Source organism: Theropithecus gelada, chromosome 10 (genome assembly GCF_003255815.1).
Source record: "Theropithecus gelada isolate Dixy chromosome 10, Tgel_1.0, whole genome shotgun sequence".
NCBI classification, from domain to species: Eukaryota; Metazoa; Chordata; class Mammalia; order Primates; family Cercopithecidae; genus Theropithecus; species Theropithecus gelada.
The window spans coordinates 18838311-18866081 of NC_037678.1; the positions used below are offsets into that span (position 1 = coordinate 18838311).

Below are 27771 nucleotides of genomic sequence, written 5' to 3' on the forward strand. Positions count from 1 at the left end.
GAAGTTGCAGTGAGCTGAGATTGTGCCTCTGCACTCCAGCCTGGGTGACAGAGCAAGACCCTGTCTCAAAAAAAAAAAAAAAAAAAAAAAAGTAGCTTGAGATCATGCTCTGGAAAGCTGCTTGCTGAGCTGCTCAGGTTGAAGATCCAGAGTGTTCCCTTTAGTTCCATTTAGCCCCGTCGCGTGGAGTGAGCACAGCTTGAATAATGCTTTTTGGCTTCCAGAATGCTATTCCCTTGAGTCCCTGATTCAACCTGTGGCCCACCAGTGGGCAGAGGTGATTTTCTGTGGGGCACCGAGGGCACTCTTGAAGGCAGGAGCTCAGGGACTGCTGAGAAGTAGAAGAGCTGCTTCTCTGAGTTTCTTTTCAGGAACTCATGATGTCCTGGGAACGCTCTTGGCTCATGGCCAGAGTGTTCACTTGGGCTCCACAGGTGTGGCTTGTGGCTTTGGCTGTTGACATAGGGGCCTGTGCCGAGAGCCGTGGTGAGTGAGCAGACAGAGGGTGGATGGCTACCAGGTATAGATCCATAGTTTATGGATCCGTAGTTTATACTGCTGCAGTGGTCATGTGTCCTGCCTTTGTGTGGCAGTTGTGATTTCAGATATGCTGCCTATTTGTCCCCAAAAGTCATAAAAAAATCATTCAGCCATCATGGCATATTGCCCGTTGCCTCTTTTCCTGAGATTGACAAATACTGTTTTAGATGATACCTCAAATGTTTGGTTACAAAACATCTAACTGAAAATATACAATTTCAGCTAGGCATGGTGGCTCATGCCTGTGATCCCAACACTTTGGGAGACTGAGGTGGGAGGATTGTGTGAGCCCAGGAGTTCAGGACCAGCCTGGCGAGGCAAGATTCTGTCTCTACAAAAAAATACATTAAAAAATTAGGCAGGGGGCCAGGAGCAGTGGCTCATGCCTATAATCCCAGCACTTTGGGAGGCCGAGGTGGGCAGATAACCTGAGGTCAGGAGTTGGAGACCAGCTGGCCAACATGGTGAAACCCCGTCTCTACTAAAAATGCAAAAAAATTAGCTGGGTGTGGTGGCGGGTGCCTGTAATCCCAGTTAATTAGGAGGCTGAGACAGGAGAATCGCTTGAACCCAGCAGGTGGAGGTTGCAGTGAGCCGAGACTGCGCCATTGCACATTGCACTCCAGCCTGGGCAATGAAACTCTGTCTCAAAAAAAAAAAAAAAAAAAGTAAAAGGAAAAGAAAAATTAGCCAGGGTTGGTGGTGTGTGCCTGTGGTCTCTGCTACCTGAGAGGCTGAGACAGGAGAATCGCTTGAACCTGGGAGGTGGAGGTTGCAGTGAGCTGAGATCATGCCACTGCACTTCAGCCTAGTGACAGTGAGACTCTGTCTCGAAAAAAAAAAAAAAAGACAGGTACTCACTCTGTCGACCAGTCTGGAGTGCAGTGGTGTGAGCAGGGCTCACCACGGCCTCGAACTCCCAGGCTCAGGTGATCTCACGTGATCCTCCCACCTCCGCCGAGACTGCACCATTGCACTCCAGCCTGGTCTGTCTCAAAAAACAAGTAAGGGAAAAGAAAAGAAAAACCAGCCAGGGGTGGTGGTGTGTGCCTATGGTCCCAGCTGCCTGAGAGGCTGAGGCAGGAAGATCTCTTGAGCCCAGGAATTTGAGACCAGCCTGGGCAACATAGCAAAACCATGCCTCTACAAAGAAAAAACCATTAGCTAGTAGTTGAGACAGAACTGTTTTTTTTGGCCGAGGCTAGGGAAGGATGGAGGCAGATCTCTGAGGGGAGGGAGTGGCCTGCGGGCGTCCTTACTGCCCGTTTTGCCTCTCTTGGGGTAGCTGTGTCATTTCCTCTCCGCCGGTCTTCTTGGCCAACAAGCGTTTCTCATCTTCCCTTTTCTCCCCACTTCCCCGCTTCATCTCCCTTCATCCCCTCTTCCCTGCCCCTCCACAGACCCGGGGCATTTGGTGGACACTTCTGCTTGCAGTTAGTCAGGGCAAGTGGAGGTGAGTTTCCCATGGGGCAGGGGCTTGACAGCAGGGGTGGCCATCCAGACTCTCCAGAAGGGACGTGGGGCTGCTGTTGTGACCGGATCTGCCCCACATCTTTGGGCCTGCACTGTGTCCAGTCACAGTGTCCTGAGTTCCTTTGTGTTGCCTCTGCCCTATAGATCTAGGTCTTGGGGGAGGGCTGGTTTCTTCCTGGGGCCACCACCACCTGGCAGCAGCCCCACAGCCAAGGGCAGGCACAGCCAAAATACATCTGCCTGGGTGGCCACAGAGCAGGGCCAGGCTCTCCTGTCCCAACCGTTTGGAGGACAGAGGGCCTGGCCCGAGGGGAGGCACTTGCTCAGCCTGCAGCTCCTGTGCCAAAGGCAGGGCGGCCTCTGGCTCTGTCTGGGGCCAAGCCTTATTTCTGGAAGCACATGGATCCTCCTTCCTTGCCACTCGGTCTAAATGTTTAGGTTACAAATATTCTGAGTGAGAAATTTCAGTCAGAGTTTGTAATGTGTAGGACGTGACGTTAGGAAGTAAAGAGCTTTCCTCTTCACTGATTCAAGATGACCAGTGCCGGGTGAGGGGAGCGGGATACTTGCTTCTTCAGAAGAATGGATCTAAAAGTTGACCTCTTCCCCAGACCAAGTCAGCATGGGAAGAGAATTGTGCTTTCACAAAAGCAGAGATGCTTTTCTGTAGCTTTCACTGTTTCTTCTCTGCTCTGGAAAATGGAGGACGAAGGAGTTCTCAGGTCCTCAGTCACTGGAATCAAGTGACATGCACGTCCAGTGAGAGTGCCTGAATGGGGCCCTCAGGTCTGAACAGAACAGCCCTGTGGCTCCCTCGAGCTGGTGCAGGAGGAGGTACAGAGGAGGGTCCGGTTCAGAGTGGTGTGAGACCAGGGTTAGATGACTGTTGCCAGTTTAGGGCTAATGAGAGATTTTTAATGGTAAATATGTAATCTCTCTTTTTTTTTTTTTAACTTTTTCTTTTTTGAGACAGGGTCTTGCTCTGTTGCCCAGGGTGGAGTGCAGTGGTGTGATCATGGCTCACTGCAGCCTTGACCTCCCACGTCAGCCTCTTGAGTAGCTGGGATTACTGGCATGCACCACCATGCCCGGCTAATTGTTTATATATATATATATATATATATATATATATATATATTTTTTTTTTTTTTTTTAATAAGAGTTTTGCCATGTTGCCCAGGCAGGTCAAAACCTCCTGGACTCAAGTGATATGCCTGCCTTGGCCTCCCAAAGTGTTGAAATTATAGGCATGAGCTACTGCACCCGACTAATATGTAATCTTTTTTTAAAAAGGGAAAAGGTTGGGCGTGGTGGCTCATGCCTGTAATCCCAGCACTTTGGGAGGCTGAGGTGGGCAGATCACGAGGTCAGGAGTTCAAGACCAGCCTGGCCAACATGGTGAAACCCCATCTCTACTAAAAATACAAAAATTAGCTGGGCATGGTGGCGGGCGCCTGTAATCCCAGCTACTTTGGAGATTGAGGCAGGAGAATTGCTTGAATCCGTAAGGTGGTTTTGTTGTTTTGAGGCATGGCCCTAGGGGCTTGTGGCAAGGGCTGAGGTGTTTGGGGAGCAGCAGTGCAGGAAAGGCCTTACTCAGGAGCAGCCGGGCTTGCAGGGATGCCCACTCCTGCCTGAGTGCTGCTTCCTTGTTTCTAGCCTCCATTTAGAATTAAAAAAAAAAAAGTATAGTACAGTATTCCAATTCATCAAAAGGAATAAAGACAGATCAGCCTGTCTGATCTGTCACCATTCAGCCTAAGCATAAGGCAGGACCCTGTGAAGTGGCCTGTGTCCTCCTTCTCTCCCTGTCCCCTGCCTGGAGCCCCATGGGCCTGTGCTCAGCACGCATCCCGGCGCCATGGTGTACCTGGCGGTGAGCAGTATCAGACATGTTCTCCATGTTGGTAAACCACATACGTGCTGTAGCTTTATTAGTCTCATCTATAAATAGGGCCATTCACGCCTTCATAAAGTTGTTAAATGAGAATGATGTGTAGGTAAATACCTGGCCCCATGCTGGCAGGGAGTGGAGCTTTAGTAAGTACTATTTTACTTCTTGCCTAATAGGTGTGAGTGTGGAAATGGGCAAATAGTCAAATTGGCAGGGAAGCAGAGCCTCCCGCCTGCTCCGGTGCTACCTGAACTCCCGTAGTGTTCTTATGCCACTGGAACTGGCTGGCAGGGGCCAGCTCTGACCTCAGAGAATTATAGGCTCATTCTAGGGCAGGAGGATATCGCAGAGGGTGGAAGTGTGGCTCACACAGCCATGTCCCCATGGCTTTGAGCGGTCAATGTGTGAAATAGTGGAGGGACCATGTCTCAAGAAGATGTGGAACTCAGTAGGACATGGTGGCTCATGCCCGTAATCCCAGCACTTTGGGAGGCCAAGGTGGGTGGATCACCTGAGGTCAGGAGTTTGAGATGAGCTTCGCCAACATGGTGAAACCCCGTCTCTACTAAAAATACAAAAATTAGCTCGGTGTGGTGGCAGGCGCCTGTAGTCCCAGCTACCTGGGAGGCTGAGGCAGAAGGATCGCTGGAACCCGGGAGGCAGAGGTTGTGGTGAGCCAAGATCATGCCACTGCACTCCAGCCTTGGGGTTAGAGTGAGATTCTGTCTCAAAAAAAAATGGAACTTAAACACAAGGCTAAACTTCTGGGTTGGAAGGAATCCAGGGATTGCCAACTCAAGACACCTGTGGCCCTGCGTGAAGCTGTCTGCCAGACGACTCTACCTGAAAGCACTGGTTTTTTTTGTTTGTTTTTTTAGGCAGAGTTTCGCTCTTGTTGCCCAGGCTGGAGTGCAGTGGCGCGATTTCAGCTCACTGCAACCTCCACCTCCCAGGTTCAAGCGATTCTCCTGCCTCAGCCTCCCGAGTAGCTGGGATTATAGGCGCATGCCACCACACCCAGCTAATTTTGTATTTTTAGTAGAAATGGTTTCACCATGTTGACCAGGCCAGTCTTGAACTCCTCACCTCAGGTGATCCGCCCACCTCAGCTTCCCAAAGTGCTGGGATTACAGGTGTGAGCCACCATGTCCAGCCTGAAAGCACTTTTTCTTTTTCTTTTTTTGTTTTTTGAGATGGAGTCTTGCTCTGTCACCCAGGCTGGAATGCAGTGGTGCGATCTCAGCTCACTGCAACCTCTGCCTCCTGGGTTCAAGTGATCTCCCACCTCAGCCTCCCGAGTAGCTGGGATTACAGGCACATATCACTACACCTGGCTAATTTTTATATTTTTGTATTTTTACAAAACTACTGGGCCTCCCAAAGTGCTAGGATTACAGACATTAAGTCACCATATCTGGCCTAAAGCACTTTTCCTTTATTCCACCTCAGTCTGCCCTTCCTCAGTGCCTGGGCAGGACCCTTAGGGAGCTGCTGGTGGGGCTCTGAATGGGTCAGGGGTATCCGGGACATCTCACAGGCTAGTGGGACTGCCAAAAACGATTCTCATCTTAAAGGTGAGTGGGGAGTTGGGCAGGGCTAGGAGAATCTGGTGTGTAGAGAAATAGCCTGAAGGCACTTTGTGCTTGCCTGGCCTCTCTGCCCAGATGTCTAGGAGGCTGATGCCTGCCTGTGGTTTCTTGTACTAGCCGTTAAGTCACCAGCCATCTTCCTTGAGGGGCCTCTGCCAGCCCCTAGGGAATGAGAATTGGCCAAGAGCCAGGAAATAAGAATTAGCTGAGGACACCTGCCACCCCTGTTCCGCAGCTACCTTCTGTTCCCTGGCACAGGGCATCCCTCTAGAAGTAGTGCATGAAATTCACACAGCTGGGACCTGGCAGAGAATACAGGTGGGTTGACTGAGGCAGGGAGGCCTCCATCTGCAGGTGGCCTGAGAGCCTGTAGAGCCTCACAGTGGCACTAGGTGGCACTCCCACCCAAGGGAGTCCTAACAGAGTGGGAGGGGTGGAAATGAAGGACTCCATGGCCTGAAAGAAATATAATAGAAGGCAGGAAAGTAAATTTCCAGGCAATTTTTTTTTTCCCTAATGGAAATTCACTTGTAAGTGATTGTTCAAAATCCAGAGGCATTTCCCCACTGAAAATACATGTGGTGGAGGTCTGGTTGGAAGGTGGGGGAGTGCTAATCTCGGCGGACTTGTGGGCTGGTTTATGGGGTTGTTTTGTTTGTTTGTTTTTTGAGACGGAGTCTCGCTCTGTCGCCCAGGCTGGAGTGCAGTGGCACTATCTCAGCTCACTGCAGCCTCCATCTTCTGGGTTCACGCCATTCTCCTGCCTCAGCCTCCTGAGTAGCTGGTACTACAGGCGCCCGCCACCACGCCTGGCTAATTTTTTGTATTTTTAGTAGAGACGGGGTTTCACCGTGTTAGCCAGGATGGTCTCGATCTCCTGACCTCGTGATCCACCCGCCTCGGCCTGCCAAAGTGCTGTGATTACAGGCGTGAGCCACCGCCCTGGCGGTTTATGGGTTTTTAAACACCCATCTGCCTTAGAGGCTTAGAATGGTTAAAAAGCAATGCGGGTGGATGCAGTGCAGCCGAGCTGGCCAATCCACAGGGAAGGGTGTGAGAGTCCCAGAGATCTCTCAGCACATGGGAGGTAGAATGTGTGCAGAAGCTGGGCTTTCCTCTGCAGACCTTTCTTCCCTGGTCTAACTGGGGCCTGGTTTTGTTCCGTCCCCAGGGACCCGTGTGGGCTGGTCTGTAAGTACTAGAGGCTTTGAGGAGGCCAGGATGGTCTTCAGGGTCTTTCCAGTTCTGGAAGTTGGTGGTGCCAGGATTCTGCGTCAGCATCTTTCTGTGCTTTAACTGCATTTTATCCCATGTCATGTGTTTCCTTGGAGTTCTGAGGTAAGAAGGGGTCTGAAGTTTCTTTGGGGCTCTGAGAATGCTGGGATCAGTTACAGTAAGTTCTCAATCTTGATAGGTTCTTGGGATCTTCACCTTTAAGCAAAACATAGAATGAAACCAGTTTTACTATAGGCTAATTGATAGAAGCAAGAGTTAAGTTCCTGTGAATGTTTCTGACCACAAAAAATCACTGAACTTTTAAAGACCCCAAACATTTCTAATATTAACCATTGAAATGTGAGCTATACATGCATTTATGAACAATTAATAAAAAGTTAGGCCGGGCGTGGTGGCTCAAGCCTGTAATCCCAGCACTTTGGGAGGCCGAGATGGGCGGATCACGAGGTCAGGAGATCGAGACCATCCTGGCTAACACGGTGAAACCCCGTCTCTACTAAGAAATACAAAAAATAGCCGGGCGAGGTGGCGGGCACCTGTAGTCCCAGCTACTCGGGAGGCTGAGGCCGGAGAATGGCGTGAACCCGGGAGGCGGAGCTTGCAGTGAGCTGAGATCCGGCCACTGCACTCCAGCCTGGGCTACAGAGCGAGACTCCGTCTCAAAAAAAAAAAAAAAAAAAAAAAGTTAGATAATTATTTACCTAATTACTCCAGTTGAGGGTTGCAGGTGGTCCCCTATCCGGGAAGCTCAGGGCATAGGGTGGAAACCAGTCCTGGATGGGACACCTTCCCATGGCAGGGTGCACCCACACCCACACTCACTCAGACTGGGACCATTTAGACACACCAGTGAGCCTAAGTGCACAGCTTTGGGATGTGGAGGAATCTAGGGTACTCAGAGAACACCCATGCAGACATGGGGAGAACATGCACACTCCTCACAGACAGTAGCCCTGGCTGGAATAGATTTTTTCTTTTTTTCTCATCAGTGTTATGATGACACTATTTGAGGACCTCCCGTAGTGATGTCTGGACAGGAGAATATTAGGAGCGGCTGTGTGTAAGGTATCTGCACCCTGTACCACATTCTGAGGCCCTTAGGAATGTACTGTGCCTTGCTCACCCCCGCCTCCCTGTTCCCATGGGTGCATTGTAGGTGTGGAAGAACATGGAAATCCATGGAGGAGGACCCTATCTGTCTTCTTCCCCCTGCTGCATCCCAGGGCTGTGGCTTGTCATGTAGCACTTGCTTGGGCTGGATCCAGGTAAGGACGACAGGTGTATGGGGCTGTGACTGCACGCCCTTATGTCCTGTTCCAGGCGTGGCCCACCGCCCCATTTCTCCACAAGCCCTACAGACCCTCTTCTCCTGTTCCAAACCTTAATTCTTTCTTTCTTTTTGGTTTAAAAAAAGAAAGAGGTCTCACTATGTTGTCCAGGCTGGTCTCAAACTCCTGAGCTTAAGTGATCTTCCCACCCTTGGCCTCCCAAAGTGCTAGGATTACAGTCATGAGCCACCATGCCTGGCCCCAAACCTTAGTCGTTTCAGAAACAAAGATGTCAGTGGTAAGAAGCAGCTGGAATTGTATCCTGTTCAGTGGCTCAGAATGAGACTGAGACTTCCAAGGCCATCTCACCGTTGAATAGGGGATGGGTGTGCTCAGTTGCTCCCACAGATATGAATGAGGCTACTTAATGCCACACTCTTTCTTTGATTGAATGGTGATCCCTCTCAGACCTTTCTCCTCCCCTAAAAGAATTAAGCTGATTGGTCTGATCCCATGTGGGCTGAGTGCTTGTTGGGTGTCTGGCACCATGTGGGTATGGGGTGGGCTGCCAACCCTCAGACCTAGGGTCTTCCGATCTAGTGGGGTGGGAAGACAGCATGCATCATCCCATGGGCGGTGGATCCTAGTAGTGAAGCAGGGAGGCCTGTGTGCTCTAGGCTGGGGCGGTCGGACTTTGTTTATGGCTGCCCCTGTTCACTGGTCTACATGAGTTTTGGAGTCAGGGCATTCTCTATGTCAGGGATGTGCAGTGCCTGGAGGGCAGAAGGTGGGAGTGAAGCCTTGTAGCTTCAAGATGGGGTGTGGGAAGGATCAGGGATTTCGCCTTCTCTGGAGCTTCCAGGGCTAGCAGGGGTGCTTTCTGTTCAGTCCAGTGAAGAAGCCGGTCCTCAATGAGGTCAGCAGCGGGTGGGATTCTGAGTCTGCCTAGTGTTGGGTGGGGGTGGTGAGGGGAGGCAGCTGCTTTGGGAGGCCAGTCACAGGCTGCAGACAGGCGGCTCACAGACCAGCGAACAGACTGAGGACAGACAGGAGGCATCCCTTGGGAGCAGCCGGGCCCACCTTGCTAGTTGAGTGGGGTCCTCCCGTGACAATGACCAGGCAGAGCTGGTGCCTGCTGCCCTTCCTCTTCTCCCTGGTCTTGGCCCCTCCTCTTAAAGAGGCCCTCGGGTTGGGCTGGCGGCCCAGCAGGACTGGGGCTCAGAGGCAGCGGCAGCTTTAAGGGTGGCTGGGGTCGGTCTCCTGCCCCCGCCCCTGGTAGTCTGAGTGGCTGGAGCCCGAGCCCCGCCCACTCGCCCCAAGGCTTCGAGGCTCCGGGAGCGCCTCTGGGGAGTCGGAGCCCGGAAGCTGGAGCCACCTGCGGGTGAGTGAGCGGAGCCGGCGCCCCGGTCCGGCCGGGAGCCACAGGTGACTTCTTAGGGAGGCGCCCTGCCCCGCCCGCTCAGAGAGCCAGTGCCAGGTGGGGATGCCTTTCTAGCGCCTTCGGTCGCAGGTGGGCCTCTCCCAGCTGCGACGACGCTGCCCGGCCTGAGGAGCCCTGCGGACAGGGTCGAGCGAGTCGTGGGCTTTTTTCCGTTCCCACGTGGGCACAGCCCGGGCCTGAGCTGCGTGAGCTCACTTCCTCCACGTCCATCTCCTGCCGAGCGCGGGTACGGGAAGTGAAGGGCGTACGGGAAGTGAGGCGGCTGCAGAAAGTGAGGGGGTATGGGTGGGGGAGGGCGCCAGCAGTGAGGCGGCTGTGGGAAGTGAGGGGGTGCCGGCTGGCATTGGCGGGGCCCGGGCTGGGGCGCCTCTGGCTCTGAGCGCTCCCGTCTCCTCTTCCGCGCTGCCTGAGGGACTGGGGGCAGGGTGCCTGGGGAAGAGGGCAGCGCCGGAGGGCCAGGGAGCGGGTGGCAGGCTTGCTGCCTCTGCCCAGAGCCGGTTCCCCTCAGCGCCCAGGGTTGTCTGAGAGGAGGTTCCCTGTTTTTGGGCGGCTAGGACAGACCCCTGCGAGTCCTGCCTGCCCTCTTCCCAGAGCCTCCTGGGCTGCCTGCCACTGACTGGCTGAAAGGCGCCTCTGGGCCCTTCTCTTTGCTCCCTGGTCCATGTCGCCCAGGGAGTACCATTTTCCCCGTCCCCTAGTTGGAAAGTTTGGCTACTTCTAGCTCAGGAACACAGGGAAGGCAGGGTTGTCGCCCCACTGGACGCATGCCGCTGCCTGGTGGCCCGGCCTCAGCAGAGCTGGGGAGAAAGTCAGCCCCCCTCCTCGCTCCCCGCCTCCCCAGGGGAGTGTACGGCCCGCAGTCAGGCCACTGGACACAGGATTTGGGGCCCTGGAGGTTTCTGCTGAGGCTTCAAGAGGCGTGGTCCTGGCGCTCCAGGCGCTTCCCATCAGATAGCAGGAGCCAGTTTTCAGGGTTCCTGGCTGAACACACAAGCTGCAAGGCTCCATATCCTCCGGCAGAGCTGACTGGGGGCTGCAGGCGACAGTGCCATATCCCTCACTGCCTGCTCCGCCTTGCTAAGGCTTGAACCAGAATCCAACAGGAGCAGCACTGTAAGTGTATACACGCATACCCCTACACACATCCCCGGACCTACACACACATATCCTCACGCACACAACCCCTACCGGCACACACCCCCTCACCTATACACACCCCGTACACGCACACACCCCCTCACACACCCCCCTACAGGCACACACCCCACACCCTCGCGCCTACACACACACACACCCCTATATGCACACACCCTCATACCTACACATATGGCTCCTACATGCACACACCTTGCACCCGTGCACACCCCCTCCATGCACGTAACCTCACGCACACACCACCTATACGCATAACATACCCTCACACCTAACACACCCTACACACACCCTCACACCTACACACCCCACCCCCCCCCCCCCCCCCCCCCCCCCCCCCCCCCCCACACACACACCCTCGCACCTTCACACCTATACACGCACCCCTCCATGCACATACCCTTGCACCTACACACGTATCATACATGCACACACACTTGTACCTACACGCACCTCCCCTGCATGCACAACACGCTTGCAGGCCCCAACCCAACCTGTAGTAACTGCTGCCTGGCCTGGGTGCGTTCATCGACTTCAGTTGGAATGTTCCATTCCACTGGTGGGGGGGCAGGTATTGTGGTCTTTACCCTGGTTGGTGAGGGATGGGTGGGGACATTGTCCTACTGCTCTGGTATGGATCCCCAGAACAGCATGTCCTGACAAAGGTGCTCCCCACCCCTCACAGGGTCCTGCCAGCCATTGCTTCCTACTCATAGGGCCAGTCACTGCCCGCAAGTTTGGGTTCCTGTGTTAGAACTGCCACCTAAGCCCCTCTTATTTCATCTTTCCTGTGGTGGAAACCCCTGCCTCCACCGGTGTGAGGTTGAGTTTTTGGAGAGGTGAGGTGTTGGAAGCCAGGTCTGAGGCTGCGTCACACTCCTGGGTGGAAGTGGGGTTTCTGAGCAGTTATTCTGGGCCATGGTTGCAGCTGTGCTCTGAGCCTCAAGGGAGTGGGTAGCAGGAATTTCCTTTCCCATTTTCCAGATGTACAAACCAAGACTTAGAGAGTACCTGTGACTTGCCAAGGCCTTTCCCTGCTCTCAGGGCAGGGGTAGAGGAAGGCAGCCAGAATTGCAGTGACCAGGTTGTCACCAGCCACAAGGCCCTCTGATTTCTCATGTTGCAGGTGACTGGCCCTTAGGCCATGTAATGACATTAAAGTCCTATTGGTCACAACCCTAAACTCATCTCCACAGAATGTCTTTGAGGCTTAGAAGGGAGGGAAGGTGTCAGCGCTTCTTCCATTCTGGGTACCCTTCTTGCAAGTTCCTCATCCAGGGCCTGAGGCTCCCACCTCATGTCACCCTCAAGACAGCCAGAAAGGATGAAATCTTTGGCTTGGGGTTCCAGGGCTGTCATAGGCAGAGGGCAAGCTGGGCTCTGAAATAGGGAGGCCAGAAACACTGCTGGCCAAGGAATTGGCTTTACCCTTGGGAAGCAAGAAGGCAGCGACCTCTAAGCGCCCCTTCCCTCTATCCTGCAGCTCTGAGAGGGACTGGCAGTGCTCAGCCTGTGTCCTGGGGCAAAGCTGGATTCATTTTCCTTCCTGGCGATCTTTTGGGGCCCACAGGTGGTAATTTGGAGGCACTAACACCCTGGTCTCGGTGCCTGTTTTAGAAGAGGCAGAACAGTGATGTCAAGGATCTGAATGAGCAAGGACCCCATGCCCTCACTGGGCTCACCAGCAGGTGCAGTGCTGCAGCCTGGCCTCTCAGGATGGTTCTTTTTTTTTTTTTTTTTTTTGAGACGGAGTCTCGCTCTGTCGCCCAGGCTGGAGTGCAGTGGCCGGATCTCAGCTCACTGCAAGCTCCGCCTCCCGGGTTTATGCCATTCTCCTGCCTCAGCCTCCCAAGTAACTGGGACTACAGGCGCCCGCCATCTCGCCCGGCTAGTTTTTTGTATTTTTTAGTAGAGACGGGGTTTCACCGTGTTCGCCAGGATGGTCTCGATCTTCTGACCTCGTGATCCACCCGTCTCGGCCTCCCAAAGTGCTGGGATTACAGGCTTGAGCCACCGCGCCCGGCCCTCAGGATGGTTCTTAGCCTCTCCAGGGCCCACCTTTCCCTGATGGGCATCTGACTTGGCCCCTGGCTTCATGTGCCTCGATTCCTTAGTAGGGTCCCCTCTGAGACTGGAGGCCAGACCCAGCCGCTCACAGCACCATGGAAGAATGAAATGCCAAGGCTCACAGGGGAACCTGCTTTGAGAACCCAAGGTTTTTGGCCAAACTAGGTTCATCTGGGTTCATCTTTCTGATACATTCAGGGCTGTGGTGGTCACTGTCCCACATGGTAGATCAGGGAGGAAAACTGGCAGGAGGCTGGGGTTCCCCAAGGCCCCTCCTCTCTGCCTCCCCTCAAGGCCATGCTTGCCTCCCTGTGAATCCTGGCTGTGAGCTCAGCTCCAAGCCTGCACTCTATCCACCAGGGAAAGAGCTTCCCCTTTGGAACCAGGCACCAGGCTCACCCCGACTGCTGTTACCCCTCTGTTTCCTTGGTAGCTGGCAGGAGGCCAGCATGGAGCCTGCTGGGCCACGGAGGGTGGGGTGTGTGCTCAGTGTGTTGGCGGAGTGATTGGAGTGACACAGCCCTGGAGGCCTGGACCCTGGGGCTGAAGCCGGGGTGTCTTTGGGTCTGGGCCTTGCGATGGGATGGGCCTCTTGTGCCTGTGCCAATTTTGTGGTGCCGGCATCTTCTTAAGGGAGGATGCTGGTGTGTATCTGTTTGCTGGTGGGTAGGTGCCCTCCTGCCTGACCCACCTGCAGTGAGCTGTCTCCATCGCTCATTTAGGAGAGGGGCCTGGGCCAGCCCCAGCCACTGCCTGGATCAGTGGAGAAATCCATGCTTGTGTCCAGACCTTAGTCACCTTATTGTCCTGGCTCCAAGAGGCCACTGAATCCCATACCCGGGGCTTCAGTGACTCTAGCAGGCAGGTGCCCGGGTGGAATCTTCTCCTCTGTGGCTGAGGAGGGTTTGCCAGGGCGTCAGATGTTCGACCGCACGCGACCACAGTGATGTCTGAGTTCGGCCTCACAGCAGGCTGGCCATGTCTGGCCTATTCTTTGCTTTAGGCGGCAGCTCTTGGGGCCACATTTCATCATCTAAGGATGGTGACAGGTGCCTGCCCCCTTCCTGGGCAGTGGTTGGGGGTGAAGGACGGGACGGGTGGGCCCCCTGTCAGCCCATATCCTGGAGGGCCTTGATTGCCTGGGCTGTGATAGCAGCAGCTTTGGCATGTTTGCTCGTCCTTCCGCTATCTGTGCAGGCCAACGTGGAGAGGCTTTGTAGGGGCCGGGCCTGTCCTCCCCCCTGGCCAAAATGCTTTTCTGAAGCAAAGATGGAAAAAGGGGAGTGGAACTGGTTTGGGCTGCAGTCCTGGCTTGTTCCCAGCCCCAGGCTGGGTTTCCCCACATGCACAGCTTCTGAGAAAGGTCTGGAGCAGGGAGCTGGGTATTTTGTGAATGTGTTGCAGGGCGGGGGTCAAGGCCAGGAGGGGTGAGGAGAGAGCCACAGTAGGTAAGATGCCAGGTTCTCACCAGGGCGCCTCTCGTGGCTTCCCGCTCATCTCATTCCTCAGATGCTACTTTGTAACCTGAATTGAAAATGGGTCAGGTCCTGGCAAGGGAGGGGCCACACCGCAGACCGGCTGACGCGGTGCTGGGCCTGGGCCTGGAGCATGGGGCTCAAGTTCCCACCTTGTGTGTTTGGAGCTGAGTGGTGCCTGAAAACCCTGGCAGCAGTGGCTGGTCCCCTCCCTGTCATGGCTTACTGGACCCAGCAGCCTGAGGGCCTTACCCCCTGCTGCTTCCCCAGGCCAGCTAAGGAAGAGGATGAGCAGTGCAGGCTGGCTTAGCCCTGGGTAGCAGGGACAGGGCAGGTGGCCAGGACTGGGGACAGTGGGCTTCAGTGCAGGGGCTTTTGCACTGGGCTGCAAGCCCTGAGCAGGTGACCTGAGCAGGTGTGTGACTAGTGCCTGTCTGTCTGCAATAGCCCTGACCCTCTAATCTGCACCCTGTGAGCCACCAAGACTGAACCAAGCCCAGGAAGCGGCGCCACCAACCGGCCTCGCAGAGGCAGAGGCCCTGGAGCAGTGACAGCACAGGAGATCCGCTGGCGCTGGCTCGGGGGAAGGGGAGGAAAGAGGAAAACAAAGGGAGTGATCGAGTGAGCCTCGCCCCGCCCTCCCTGTGCCGGCCCATGATGTGTCAGTCAGAGGCGCGGCGAGGACCAGAGCTCCGCGCGGCGAAATGGTGAGATGCTGCCCACCGCGCCCTAACCCCACGGTTCCCCGCCACGACCTCCGGAAGGTCAGAGTTCACATCCAGCGGCCTTGCAGTAGAGGTGGCGGCAAGGGGACTGGTGGTCAGCCCCCGAGGCTGGAGGGGCCCGGCCTGGGGGGCCTGAGCGCCCTGAGTCGGAGAGCCCGCTTCAGGTATCTTTGGTTCCAACCACGAGGAGGGCCCAGCAGGGGGAGGCTGCCAGCGGGCCTCAGACCTCAGGCCTGTGATATTCCCTACCCTGGTGCTCCCAGGCCCCCTCCTCCCAGCCCAGACCCTCGCCTCTGCACCCCGCCTGGGGGAGAGGCTTCCCCATCCCCCTTCCTGCCCGCGGGAGGGGTGCAGCTCTTCCCGATTGGTCCCTGCTCTTCTGCAGTGAGTGGGGCAGGTGGCAAAGCCAGAGGGGAGCAGTGATTTGTCTTTGCTTGGCCCCTGCCACCTTCCTGGACCTTTTAAAAATACACCGGGGTGGGATGGGAGAGAAAGCAGGCACCCGGGAGCTGCGGAGATGCAGCCGCCTCTGAGCTTGAGCCTTAGCGGGGTTCGCTGCTGGTTTGCCTTTCCTGCTCTGCTGCTTCTATCAGCTGAGATGCCGCTTTGTTCCTTGGTTTGCCCGGCGACTGGGAGAGAGGACTCAGCTTCTCTTGAGAGCACAGTCCCAGATGGCAGCCGTAGATTAGCCAAATCAGTTACTTTGCAGATGAGGAAACTGAGGCCTGGGGACGTTCTGAGTGGATGGCAGTGTGGTCTCCTGCTGGCTACCCTGGGTCTCAGGAGCGTTTGCTAGGCCTAGGCATGGACAGGGTGGAGTGGGCCTTGTTTCTGCTCAGGAGGCCAGGGTTGTGGTGGAAAGGCTCGTCCAGCCTCTGCTCTGGCTCTGGTGAAGCTGAGCCCCTGCTGAGTGCCCTGCATTTGTGCTGGGAGGGTGGGGAGAGGCGGGATCACATTTGAAAAAAGGGGGGGGCTTGGGTCTTTTTTTGTGTGTGTGTGTATCCACCTTTGCTGAAAGGAGGGGCTTGGGGGGGGGTGTGTGTGTGTGTGTGTGTGTGTGTGTGTGTGCGCGCGTGCGCGCGCGCAGCCCCAGCAGAGCAGGCAGGTGCTTGAGAGCTTGTGGTGGGGAGGTTTTGTTCACAAACCTGTGGATGGGTTTTCAGAACCTGGCCTGTTACAGAAAGACCATGCAGATAGATGGCACCGTAGCTGTGTGGTGCTGGTAGGTGGGGTGTAAATGCTCCCTTTGAGAGTTTGTCTGGCCTTGGCCCCGTAATTTAGCAGGTGAGGAAAGAGGGGGCCTGGAACCATGAAAAGAATATCCCAGATCCTGCAAAGGATGGTAGCAGAAGACTGAGCAAATGGTTACCCAGCTGGCTGGGTCGTAGCTCCTCAGTGCTATGCACTGCCATGCCAGTGCCTGTGTGGCAGAGCTGGCCCCTGGGGCTCACTGTCCTGGGCCATGGAGGCTGAGGAATGTGAGGCAGGCCCTGCACCCTGCTCTCCCCTCCCTGGGCCCAGGTACTTGGGTCTGGAGGCCCTTGCTGGGAGCTGCTGCGGCTGAGAGGTGCCCCGCAGCTGGGCCTGACTCTCCTCTTGCGGCTGCCCCCACATTCCCAGTCCTCCCCAGCTGGCTGGCGGGTGGCAGAGCCTGGGAAATGAGTCTGCTAGCCAGAGGCAGCCAAACCCCTGACTCAGAATGGGGTTGGGACAAGGGGGCACAGCCAGTGTTTGCTGGGCTCCATCACCCCATGGCAAGGTAGCTTGCCAACAAGGGTGGGTAGACAGGAGGAATCCTGCCCTGGGTGCAGGTAGCAGTCTCCTGGGTCCTGCCTAGAGCCTGGCCACTGACCTGGCTGTGCATGGACCTGTGCCCTGCAGGTTGCACTTCCCCCAGCTGGCCCTGAGGCGGAGGCTGGGGCAGCTGAGCTGCATGTCCAGACCCGCCCTGAAACTGCGCTCCTGGCCCTTGACCGTCCTCTACTACCTCCTGCCCTTCGGCGCCCTCAGACCGCTCAGCCGGGTGGGATGGAGGCCCGTAAGCAGGGTAAGTGTGCACAGGGCCCTGTGGCCCGGACCTGCCCTCCGGGCAGGCCCGAGGTTGGGGTGAGGAGAGACTGAGGTGGCAGCGAGCTGTCAGAAGCAGAGGGTCATCTTCAGTGGGTCAGGGTTGGAAGGTTCATTGGTGGGCAAGGCCAGGGCAGCTTTTGAAAAGGCCACTACCTGGGCCGCGGAAGTGACTGCGAGGGCATGCCGTGCCCTGCCCGCTCCCCTAGCCTGCCTCGTTTCTGCCGTTTGGGGCTCCGGTTCTGGAAGGAACCCAGGCTGGGGATTCAGAAAATGGTGTCTGTCTCTGACTTTTCTGTGTTCAGGCAGAAAACAGCTTAGAGGTGATTCTGAGCAGAAGCCAAATTAATTCTGGGATGCCAAAGGGGTGGTTCAGGAAGGATGGATCCTGTTTGGGTTCCTTAGGGTGAGGACACCTTTAAGGAGCCCAGAGGCCTGCCCCAGGAATGGTCAAGGGAACTGGCTTGGCCCCTCCCGGCCCCTAGAGGGCTCACTCTTGCCCTTGGCTTTCCAGGCAGGTTGACCCCAAGGAGGAAACCCTGTTCCTGGGCCTTTGTCAGGTTGGTGTCATCAGAGCTCAGGGGCACTGAGGTACCCTGGACATTAGCCCAGGCTCCCACCTGTGCCTGGGAAGGGCCTGGGCTCACATAGCCCTTCTGTGTGACTGGGAATCAGCTGGGAGGGATAAAAGCAGCTCTCTGGGAGCTGCTAATTCCTTACCTTGCAGAGGTGTTGAAAGTTGGAATGAAACCACTTTTACACCTTGGGGCGTTGGTGTCTTGGTTGTGTTTAGAGAAGCAGCAGCCACCAATTAGAGGCAGTTTCTACAGTGGCAGCAGCACTAACAGGCTGCCACTTCCTGGGTACCTGGCCCTGCTGGAGGGCTCTGGGACCAACCAGTGGGACCCAGTGCCTGTCCTCAGGCCATCGTCTGTCTTCAGGTGCTCCAGGCTTCCCTGAAGGAAGAGAGAACAGAGGGGCCTGAGGGGACGATCTCCCTTTGCCTCCTGGGAGGAACCCCAGGTGCAGACAGCTTTATGGCCTGACTCAGTCACAGTAGAATGTTGAACACAAGTCCTGCTGTGGGGCCGAGGTGGAGCTCAGGGCTTCTCAGACTGCTGTGTCCAGGCCCTCAGAGTGCTGGCTGGACCTGTGGGGGCTGCGGACCCTGTGTCTGCAGCTCAGGCCCAGGTGACAGCGACATCGCAGACCTGCATCTGAAAATCCCTGATGTTGGTGCTCAGAGTGTCCTCCTCACTTCCTGTTAAGACAGAGGGACACATTTTGGGCTGTAGACTTGTTCCACGTACTTGGGAGCCTCCTTTCTCTGGTGGTCTGGGATATGGGCAGTGACCAAGGGCAAGATGCCAACCACCTCTCCACATACTGTGATACTGGGGTCACCGTGGCTAGGGTCACACACTGTGGTTAGGGTCAGATCCGTCTCCGACCCCCACTTTAAGAAGTAAGACTGCTGGCCATCTCCCGTTCTGGGACTGGGGCAGTTGCTATTAGACTTTTGCATGAAATGGCGAAAACCACTGGAGTTGTACGTAAATCCAGCACTCTGTGGCAGGAGTTGGCAGGTGCAATCTGGTTCCCAGTGAGAAACAGCCACATCACAAAAGCAGCGTGGGGCACCTGGGCCCTGGTGTCCTCCGTGGGGTGCAGATTCTCTCCTGAAGTGAGATGTGGGCTCATGACAGTACTTGGGCTCTCTGGAGCTGGGGCAGTGTGGTCAACTCAGCCCCTTGCCCTGTGGCCTGCAGGTGGCTTTGTACAAGTCAGTGCCGACACGCTTGCTGTCACGGGCCTGGGGTCGCCTCAACCAGGTGGAGCTGCCACACTGGCTGCGCAGGCCCGTCTATAGCCTGTACATCTGGACCTTCGGGGTGAACATGAAGGAGGCCGCCGTGGAGGACCTGCATCACTACCGCAACCTCAGCGAGTTCTTCCGGCGCAAGCTGAAGCCGCAGGCCCGGCCCGTCTGCGGCCTGCACAGTGTGGTGAGGCCCGATCCTTTCCTCCTGGGGGAAACAGGACTTTTTCCTGCCTCCACAGCTGGGACTCCACTTGCCCAGCACAGCCCCCTGGTCTCCAGCATATCTGGAAGCAGCAGGATGACAAGGGGAGGTGGGGGCTGTCTTCTAGGGGGAGGAGACCCTCCTCTCCCTGGCAGCAAGCCTCTTCTGTCCTTCCAGATCAGCCCATCGGATGGAAAGATCCTCAACTTTGGGCAAGTGAAGAACTGCGAGGTGGAGCAGGTAAAGGGGGTCACCTACTCCTTGGAGTCGTTCCTGGGCCCACGCACCTACACAGAGGACCTGCCCTTCTCGCCAGGTGGGTCACTGCACAGGCGGAGCCAGGCAGCCCTGCTGTTGTGTGGCTGGACCGGGAGGGAGGGGAATGCTGGGGAAGGAGCTGAGGCTGGCATGTGGGGCCTCCCTGAGAATCCATGTGCAGACCGCACTCGGGCTCCGTGCTGGGTGCTCACTGTGTTGGTGGCCTCATGTCTGCTCCTACCCCACAGCCGCCTCGTGTGACTCCTTCAAGAACCAGCTGGTCACCCGGGAAGGGAATGAGCTCTATCACTGTGTCATCTACCTGGCCCCCGGGGACTACCACTGCTTCCACTCCCCCACGGACTGGACTGTGTCCCACCGGCGCCACTTCCCAGGTCAGCCCAGGGCCAGCGTGTGGGGGGAGCTGCCTCTGTGGGCTTCACATAGAGGCTCTCAGCTTCTTGGTGTCAGGGGACCAGGCTCCAGGTCAGGGCCATCGAGGCCAGGAGCTGACTGCTTTATGCAGGCTGGTTGTGGGCAGGGGACCATGGGGCCCACTCGGCTCAGCCGAGTGTCATTTGGAAATGACATCAGGGCAACAGGCCATGAGTCCCTTTGGGTCTTGGCTGCCCTGGAGTGGACACACTGGGCTCTGGACAGGGAGTAGCAGCGTTCCCTGCCTCTGCAGGCTCCCTGATGTCAGTGAACCCTGGCATGGCTCGCTGGATCAAAGAGCTCTTCTGCCACAACGAGCGGGTAGTCCTGACGGGGGACTGGAAACATGGCTTCTTCTCACTGACGGCTGTGGGGGCCACCAACGTGGGCTCCATTCGCATCTACTTTGACCAGGTAAGCAGAGTGTGGGCCCTGCCAAAGCCCAAGGGCTGGACCTCTTGGGTCTACCTGCCTTGTCTGCTGTGCAGCGGATGGGTTGGGACTGAATTCTAGGGCGGCCACATGTCTGGTCAGGCATGGCTCTGCTGAACAGCTGTCGTGAGAATGGGCCGCTCCACCTGCCAGCCAGCTGAGGCTTCCCTCCCTTCTTGCACCATTGGCTGGAAGAGATAGAGGGAATTAACCTCCTTGCCTGGCACCTGGTTTCTGCTAGGAACCATGGTCAAAGGTGAGAGTGAGGAGGGAACAGAAAGGGAGCGTTGAGCTCGGGGTGGCTCATGTTGGTTACAGCATGTGAGGGGGTCAGCACTCGCAGGCCTGCTGCCCACCCTGTCCCAAGGGGCTGCCTTTTTGGGTGTCAGTTTGTGATCAGCGGCCTTGGCTCCCACAGGTGCCACTCTCCCAGCACCATGCATGGAAACCACTGGGTCCGATTGTTCCGTCTTTCCTGGGCCTAGTTCACAGCAGGCGTCAATGCTGTGTGTGAGATCTGGCTAGACTGGGCCCACCTGGCCCTGAGATGCCATCCCCACCTCCCTTTTGGAGCTGGGTTGGGTGGTGTTGGGGACAAGCAACAGAGGGAGTGGGTGGGACTCCAAACACATGTGGGGTGACACTGTGCACTTGGTGGCCCCACTGACTCCCAGCCTATCACCACAGGACCTGCACACAAACAGCCCGAGGCACAGCAAGGGCTCCTACAACGACTTCAGCTTCGTGACGCACACCAATAGAGAGGGCGTCCCCATGCGCAAGGGCGAGCACCTGGGCGAGTTCAACCTGGGCTCCACCATTGTGCTCATCTTTGAGGCCCCCAAGGACTTCAATTTCCAGCTGAAAACAGGACAGAAAATCCGCTTTGGGGAGGCCCTGGGCTCGCTCTAGAGCCTCTTTCCTGATTATGGCTGCTAAGGGATCTTTTCCAAACAGAGTGAGGGTCTTTTAGAGAGGGAGGCCCATGAGGCCATCCAGGTGAGGGCCTGCCTCAGGGTGGGTGAGAGTCTGACCAGGTAGGACTTGAATGACTCGGCTCCCACCTGTTCCGGAGGTGCAGACAAGAGGTGGTGAGAGCCCCTGTCATGCCCTCAACCTATCCTGTTCCTTCTCCCTACAAATAAAAAGTGCAGGCTGGAATGATCTGTCACATTTGGATCTTTTTAAACACTGTATAGACGGGAGATCCTGCATTCCCGACTGAACCTTCAGTTGGTCTCAATTGTCATTTTTTCTTGCTGCTCCTCCCCATCACCTGGGCTGTTTTCTGTTGGCCCCTTTTGTTTTTTGGCCTTAACCCTCCTGCTGCACAGGGTGAGGTGCCTCCTTGGCACAGACTGTGGATGCCTCTTCCCCCAGCAGAGCCACACAGCCTTCATGACAACTGCTTTCTGTTCCCAAATTCACCTCATCCTGCTCTTTAGAAAAAGCAGTCTTTGTGCTTGTGGCTGAATGCATCACCCTGGACTCTGCCAGTGTCTTCTGAGGACACTGATTAATGATACAGACCTCTGTAGGACCTGATGAGTGACCTTCTGGAGCTGGTCAGGTCCTCGTTGCAGCAGGCAAGACTAATCACTGAACCTGCCTCATGGCACCAGAATGAACAGGGCAGGCAGGTGGTAGGCCCAGCTGGGGACAGGGGAGAGTTCCTGTCCTCCCCATATCCCTACATGAAATGTGGGAAAGTTGCTGCTGTTGATTCAGGGTCTGTCTGGGAGGCAGAGGGCCCTTGGTGGATAGTCGGTCAGTGCCTGGAAAACCTGTCCCAGTTATCAGGAATGCGTGCCTGGGGAGCCCCCAGTGGCGGGGACAGGGCCAGAGTTTATGTTGACCCTGGGGACGCTGTGAATTTCTCCTGCAGGAGAGCCATCATTGAACTTTTTCAACTGTATCAGTAGCACAGTATTTTTGTATGAGAAGTGGGAGACTTCTGAACAGTAATTCATTTAATGGCAAAACATTTTGAAATAAAAAAATAAAACTTATAACTTTGTGTTCTGTTCCTGGAGGTGGCCTGAGGCCTCCCCGACAGCCCAGCACCTGCATCCCTGGGGCAAACATGCTAGCGCAGGGCCTGCCGCAGGGCCTGGATGCGAGCGATGCAGGTGCCAATGGGCTGGCGCTGAGCCTGGAGCTCTTCTGCCAGCTGCTGGATCTGCAGTTCCACCTGGGGCCAGAGAGGGACAGCCAGGGCTGAGAGGGAACACAGCCCGGGGCGTCCCTACGGACACCTGGGGTTGGCCTCGGGCCTCACCTCTTGCAGCTCTTTCTGCACCTGCTGCTCTACTTCCTGGTCCTCAGGTCCAGGCTCCTCTCTGCTCAGCTCCAGCCACCTGCGCAGGCTGCTCGCTTGCCGCTGACAGGACCTGAGGGGTGGAGATACCTGCTGCCTGCCAGGCTGGGTCCTTGGCAGAGCCCCATCCGGCTCAGAGAGCGGCACCTCAGCTAATTCTGATGCGGGTGTCGGGTGCAGAGAGAAAGACGGTCTGGTAGGGCCCCTGACCTGAGCTGCAGGCCCCTGCTTGGGAGCCGAACACTTCTTTTTCCTCTCCCAGTCTCCTCCGCCCTCCCTAGCAGACAGCAACTCAGGTGGGCCTGGGCGAAAACACACTTCTTGTCTCTCTTCCCCTGTGCAGAGGCAAGGATGAGGTGCCAGAGTCTGTTGCTGTCGAAGCTCTGAAGCTGCTGCATGATGATGGTCCCCAGACCACTGAGTGCAGTGGGTCTCGGGCCTGTCTCCTCTGCACTTTTTTTTTTTTTTCTGTGAGATGGAGTGTTACTCTGTCGCCCAGGCTGGAGTGCAATGGCGTGATCTCGGCTCACTGCAACCTCCGCCTCCCAGGTTGAAGCAATTCTTCTGCCTCAGCCTCCCAAGTAGCTGGGACTACATGCGTGCACCACCATGCCCAGCTAATTTTTGTATTTTAGTAGAGACAGGGTTTCACCATATTGGCCAGGCTGGTCTTGAACTCCTGACCCCGTGATCTGCCCACCTCAGCCTCTCAGAGTGCTGGGAACAGGCGTGAACCACCACACCCAGCCCTTCTCTGCACCTTTAATATCAGTGTTATAATTAGTCACTGGGGACAGCATGGCCTCATCGAGTTTTTAGAGTTTTGCTCAACTTTATCATCCCCCTATAGGAAGCAGAGCCTCTGTCCATAGGTGAGGCTGACTGGGGCCTTCCTAAGCAGCACCAAGCCAGGTCAAGAGTCATGGTGGAGATGGGGCCTTTCTGGACAGCACACACTGAGGGCTCCCCACACCCCTCCATAGCTAGACCAAGACCACCCACAGGACCCTGGCAGCTGGCTCAGGGGAAATGGAACTGCCCGCCCACTTTTCCAGGTAACACCTGCTCCTGTAGCCAGGGCTGCAGGGCTCACCAGAGGTTCTGCTTGGTGGTCTGGTAGTGCAGTAGTTGCTGCTGGATCCCCTCAAGTTCAGCCTCAAGGTCCAGGCTGCCTATGGCGACAGAAGTAAGCTTGTTTCAGACCATTTTCCCCTCTGGGACCAGGGTAAATAGCAAGTCCCAGGTCCGGGAGTGGCCTGAGTGCTTTCTGCCCTGACAGGCCCCAGGTACACACCTGTAGTTGAAAGCCCAGGCCCAGCCCTGGTGGCTGAGAAGTCCCCAGGAAGGAGTAGATGGGGGTCAGGGACACTGGCCAGGGATTGGGGGACCTGGGGCTTATCCCTAGGAGTAGCCGGCTGTGCTGACGCCTGCAAAGGAAAGAAGGGTGGATGCTCAGCAGGGAAGCTAGGAGGAAGCCGGGGAGGGGGACACCAAGTCCTTGTCACTGCCTGCCCTGCAGGGGTGGGGGAAGACCAGGCCCCCAGCTGCAGGAGCTGGGCTTCCCAGGCACTGGCCGTGCTAGCTCATCCAGTGTCGAGCCTGCCTCTGCACACAGGACCTGGTATTGTAGGAGAAAGTCCCACAAGCAACCAGGGAGCACCCTGTGTCACCACAGTCCGCCTCGCGCCTCCACTGCCTGAGCAGCTGTTCCTAGCCTTACCCAACTCCACCCCCACCTTGCTCTGAGCTCATGACCTTGCTAAGCTTCGACGTCAGTGAGAAGTGGTGAGTGAGAGTCCAGCGCTCTACAGCCTCCTCCATGCCCTCCTCTCCTGGTGAGAGTGGACTTGCCCCTTCCATCACCCGACAGGGGTCAAAACCCTTCCAACCCCACACACCATTCCAGCCAGGGTAGGTGGCCCCACAAGGCCTAACTCACCACAGGAACTGGTTCCTTCCTGCCCCTTCATCCCCATTCAGGAACCAGCTGCTTTGGTGGCTTGAGAGCAGCTGTCACTCCATTACTGAGCTCTCACACCCCCTGGCCATCCCTGCCCAGGCTCCCCACTTGGAAGCTCATCCCCTCTCTCCTTCCCCTGTACTCCTCCTAGAGGCTGCAGCGGCTCTGGGGTTACCTTCGGCCTGTGCTGAGGATTCTTCTCAATCTCTGGCCCTGACCTCTTCCTTGAAGGTCAGACTCAACGTTTGCTTTCTCTCAAGTTTGACATCAAGAACCTGGTTCAAAACACTCTTGACGCTTCAGCCCAAACCAGTCCCCACCCCTAGTTCCTTCTTCCAGTCAAAGAACTCTGTTCCCCAAGTTATTCAAGCCAGCAGCCCAAATCAGCCTGGATTCCTTCTTCCCCCTCACTCAGCAAATCCCTCAGAGCATATCCTGCCTCATCGGCCGCCAAGAGAGTATCCGTCCCCTCTTATGGCAACCGCTGAGCCCAGGCCACCAGTATTGCTTGTCTGGACCACAAGGTCATGGTGACCACAGCCTGCACAGAAACCTGCCATGGTGCTCCCTGCCAAAACCCTTCCCCGATTTCCTCCTCTTCTCAAATCCCAGGCTGCTTCTCACCGTGGCTGCAGGACCCTACGTGATCTGCAGCCACGTCACTGGCCTGCAGGCAGGGGCTTTTCTTTGCTTGTCTCTGACTAGAATATACGCTTCAGGATGGCAGGGCCCTTGGCTGGCTGTTCACTGCTGTGGCCCTTGGACCTGGTGTGTAGTGGCTACCTATGCTTGTCAAATGGATGAGTGGCCTCCCTGTGCCAAGGTTTTCCAGAAATGATGAGTACAGCTATGGTATGAGAAGGAGCACCAGAAGCCAGACCAAAGAGAGAGCCCCAGCGCCCAGGCCTGGTGGTGGAGGACGTACCCTGGCTGGTGCAGCTGCCCCGCAGGGCATGAAGGAGGGAGGAGGCAGCAGCAGCAGCTCCGGGCCTGTGCTTGCCGTCGGGATCTGCTTTGGGCCAGGGGCGCTTGACAGGGCCCCAGGCCCGGGGCTGTGTGGGACTTGTGCTGTCGGGGCCTCTGCCAGGAAGGGCCGCGTCAGGGAGGGGCCTGCTGGCTGAGCCATACCTAGGCCATGTTCCTTGGGCTTCTGAGGCCTGAGCACAGGGAAGGCAAGAGCCTGGTCAGGCCACAGGACCCTCCTCTGGGACCAAGGAACAAGAAGGAAAGGGGGCCACCCACCCCAGGACTGCCAAAACACAGGCCCCAGATGGAGGCGCCAGCTGCCTTTGGGGCCCCCTGACCACCTACCCCTGCCTGCCCATGGTGCCACACCCCAGGGACCTCTGGCTCCGCGCAGGCTCCAGCAGGAAGTGTGGGCGTCGCGGCTGCTTCCTCGCTGAGTGGGCAGTGTTGCTGGGAAGAAACATGGGGTCTGTTCCCCTGGGCTGACCAGGGGCTACAGGGGGGTCTGAGATCTCTGTGGGATGGGGGTCGCTAGTCAGACCCCTCCAATTTTATAGGGAGACCGAAAGTCAGAGAAGGCGAGGCCCAGGTAAGCAAGTAAGCTGGGGTGGCCTGGGCCACAGAGCTCCCAGCAGTTCTGACAAAAGGTACCTGACGCCAGGGGACTGCTTCACCCACATTGTCTCTTTTGACACGCAGAGCAACCCTGGTAATGCAGGTGTACAGGTCGCCAGGGTCCATGTCACAGGGGAGCAGCCTCTGAGATGTTCAGGCTCCCATCAAGGTCAGTCAGTGAGGGGCAGAGCAGCGACCGGGACCCAGGCCCCATGCACCCACCTGACAACTCCCCCAGGGCCCAAGGCTCTCGGGTAGTGCTGGCTGCTGTGGGAGCCACCAGCTTCATCAGCATAGGGCAGGGCAGGTTAGGGGTTGAGGAGACCATAGTCAGGGCGGGCAGAGGGATGGGTGCCAGCCCACACAAGAAAGAGGGGCTTCTGACAAAAAACCAGTGTCTTGGCTGTGAGGGAGCAGAAGAGAGGCCAGCAGGCACAGGCAGGGCTGAGCTTGTTCCCTTGTCAGCTATGGGTGTGACTCCGGAAGACTGTCAGCAGGACGGGTGAGAGGGGAGGAAGGGGTTGCAGAGGAAGGGACACCTATTTCCTGAACTTTGGCAGGCAAAGGAGAGAGGGTCTGGAAATCCCACGCCACTCTCTCTTGCCAGGGGAGGGATGGGGTCTGGCCGGAGAAGAGGCGATTCGCAGCAGCTCAGCTATGACAAGGCCGAGGCCAGCCCGCCCTGTCCCCCGTCAGGGCCCAGTTTTCCTCCCTGCTACGCCATCCAACCTTTTGCCCAGGGTGGAAGCGAGGAGGATGAGGTGAGGACGGGCTACTCACAGTTCCCGGGCGTGGGGCTCCTCAGCAGCCAGGCGGCCCAGAGCTCCCTGAAGCAGAGGAGCCTGTGGCCTCTTGGTCCCCACGGTGGCATCCCCAGCCCCAGCGGCAATGCAGTTGAGAAGGGGATCCTCAAACGTCACTTTCCTGCTGGGTGCGACGGCTGCCAGGGGCTGAGGCTTCCCGCCCCGCCCCAGCACTTTCTGTTTCCAGAGCATGGCACAGCGGTGGACAGCACGATGGAGACTGTGAGCCGCCTGCGACACAGCCTCTGGTCAGCTCATGCCACACCCTGCCTGCTCCCCAGAGGAAGGGGCCCTGGGCCTACCTGGACCTGCTGCTGGGCCTGCAGCTGCTGCCGGGAGGCCTTCATGCTGGCTGCAAAGCGCAGGAGCCGTGTGGCACCCTCCTGGAGGAGCTGCCCCTGGTAGGCCTGGAGTGCCCGCTGCAGCCGCGCCTTCTTCCTCCTCCTTTCCAGTACAAACGCCAGCCACGTGGCCCACACCTCCAGGGAGGGTGGGAGGTGAGGCCCAGATCTCCCTGTTTAGGGGTCCCCCACAGACCAGGTGCCCTCCCTCCAAGGCAGGGATAAGGCCTGAGGGAGAGGCAGGGATGGTAGGATGCAGAAACACAATTACCTTTGCCTGCAGCGAAAAGGCCCAGAACCACAGGGCCCGCACTGTCGCCTGCTGCTCCTGCCTCCTGGCTGCCAGCTAGGGCCAGAAAGACTAGATCATTTCCCTGCTGCCCCTTCAGGGAGGCTGTGCTGATCAAGGGGCCCTGCCCGGATCGTCCCTCTGGGCTCCCTCTCTAGTTGAGGCTCCCACTTCCTCCACTAGGAAGGGCCAGCCCTGTGCCTGGCCATGAGGTGCTCAATAGACGCTCCATCTGTGGCCTGAGGAAGGACCTTTAGGAAAGAAGGTGGCAAAGGGCTCCTGCAGGGGGATGTGTGGAGACACCGTCCTGGGGTCTGGGGAACGGTAAGAACAGGACAACAGGATGGGAAGAGGGAGCTGGGGACGTGTGGGTGCTGCTCTGCGTGATCCCTCTTGGCTTTTTA

General features: G+C 56.9%; 2 protein-coding genes across 16 annotated transcripts in view; one reads left to right on the top strand and one right to left on the bottom strand.

Moving 5' to 3' along the window:
- PISD (phosphatidylserine decarboxylase) overlaps positions 1–22085 on the top strand; it is a 49199-nt gene extending 27114 nt beyond the window's left edge. For 2 of the 11 annotated variants that reach the window (XM_025400071.1, XM_025400075.1), the window contains 7 exons: positions 14583–14842; positions 16742–16907; positions 18697–18933; positions 19129–19267; positions 19458–19604; positions 19898–20058; positions 20764–21240. In XM_025400071.1, coding sequence (XP_025255856.1) covers positions 14790–14842; positions 16742–16907; positions 18697–18933; positions 19129–19267; positions 19458–19604; positions 19898–20058; positions 20764–20988 — 1128 coding nt within the window. In that variant the 5' untranslated portion in view covers positions 14583–14789 and the 3' untranslated portion in view covers positions 20989–21240. Of the gene's footprint in view, positions 1–1852; positions 1994–7888; positions 7998–9360; positions 9382–12076; positions 12282–14582; positions 14843–16741; positions 16908–18696; positions 19268–19457; positions 19605–19897; positions 20059–20763 lie in introns of those variants that run through there. The other 9 variants (XM_025400067.1, XM_025400069.1, XM_025400073.1 and 6 more) reach the window with 8 other exon arrangements.
- The window catches only part of SFI1 (SFI1 centrin binding protein), a 114216-nt gene continuing 108473 nt past the window's right edge, over positions 22029–27771 (bottom strand). For all 5 annotated transcript variants that reach the window (XM_025400059.1, XM_025400060.1, XM_025400058.1 and 2 more), the window contains 9 exons: positions 27350–27424; positions 27040–27216; positions 26715–26968; positions 25698–25769; positions 25279–25510; positions 23688–23820; positions 23487–23565; positions 22355–22466; positions 22029–22267 (listed from right to left, as the gene is read on the bottom strand). In XM_025400059.1, the coding sequence (XP_025255844.1) occupies positions 22163–22267; positions 22355–22466; positions 23487–23565; positions 23688–23820; positions 25279–25510; positions 25698–25769; positions 26715–26968; positions 27040–27216; positions 27350–27424 (1239 nt within the window). In that variant the 3' untranslated portion in view covers positions 22029–22162. The remainder of the gene's footprint in view (positions 22268–22354; positions 22467–23486; positions 23566–23687; positions 23821–25278; positions 25511–25697; positions 25770–26714; positions 26969–27039; positions 27217–27349; positions 27425–27771) is intronic.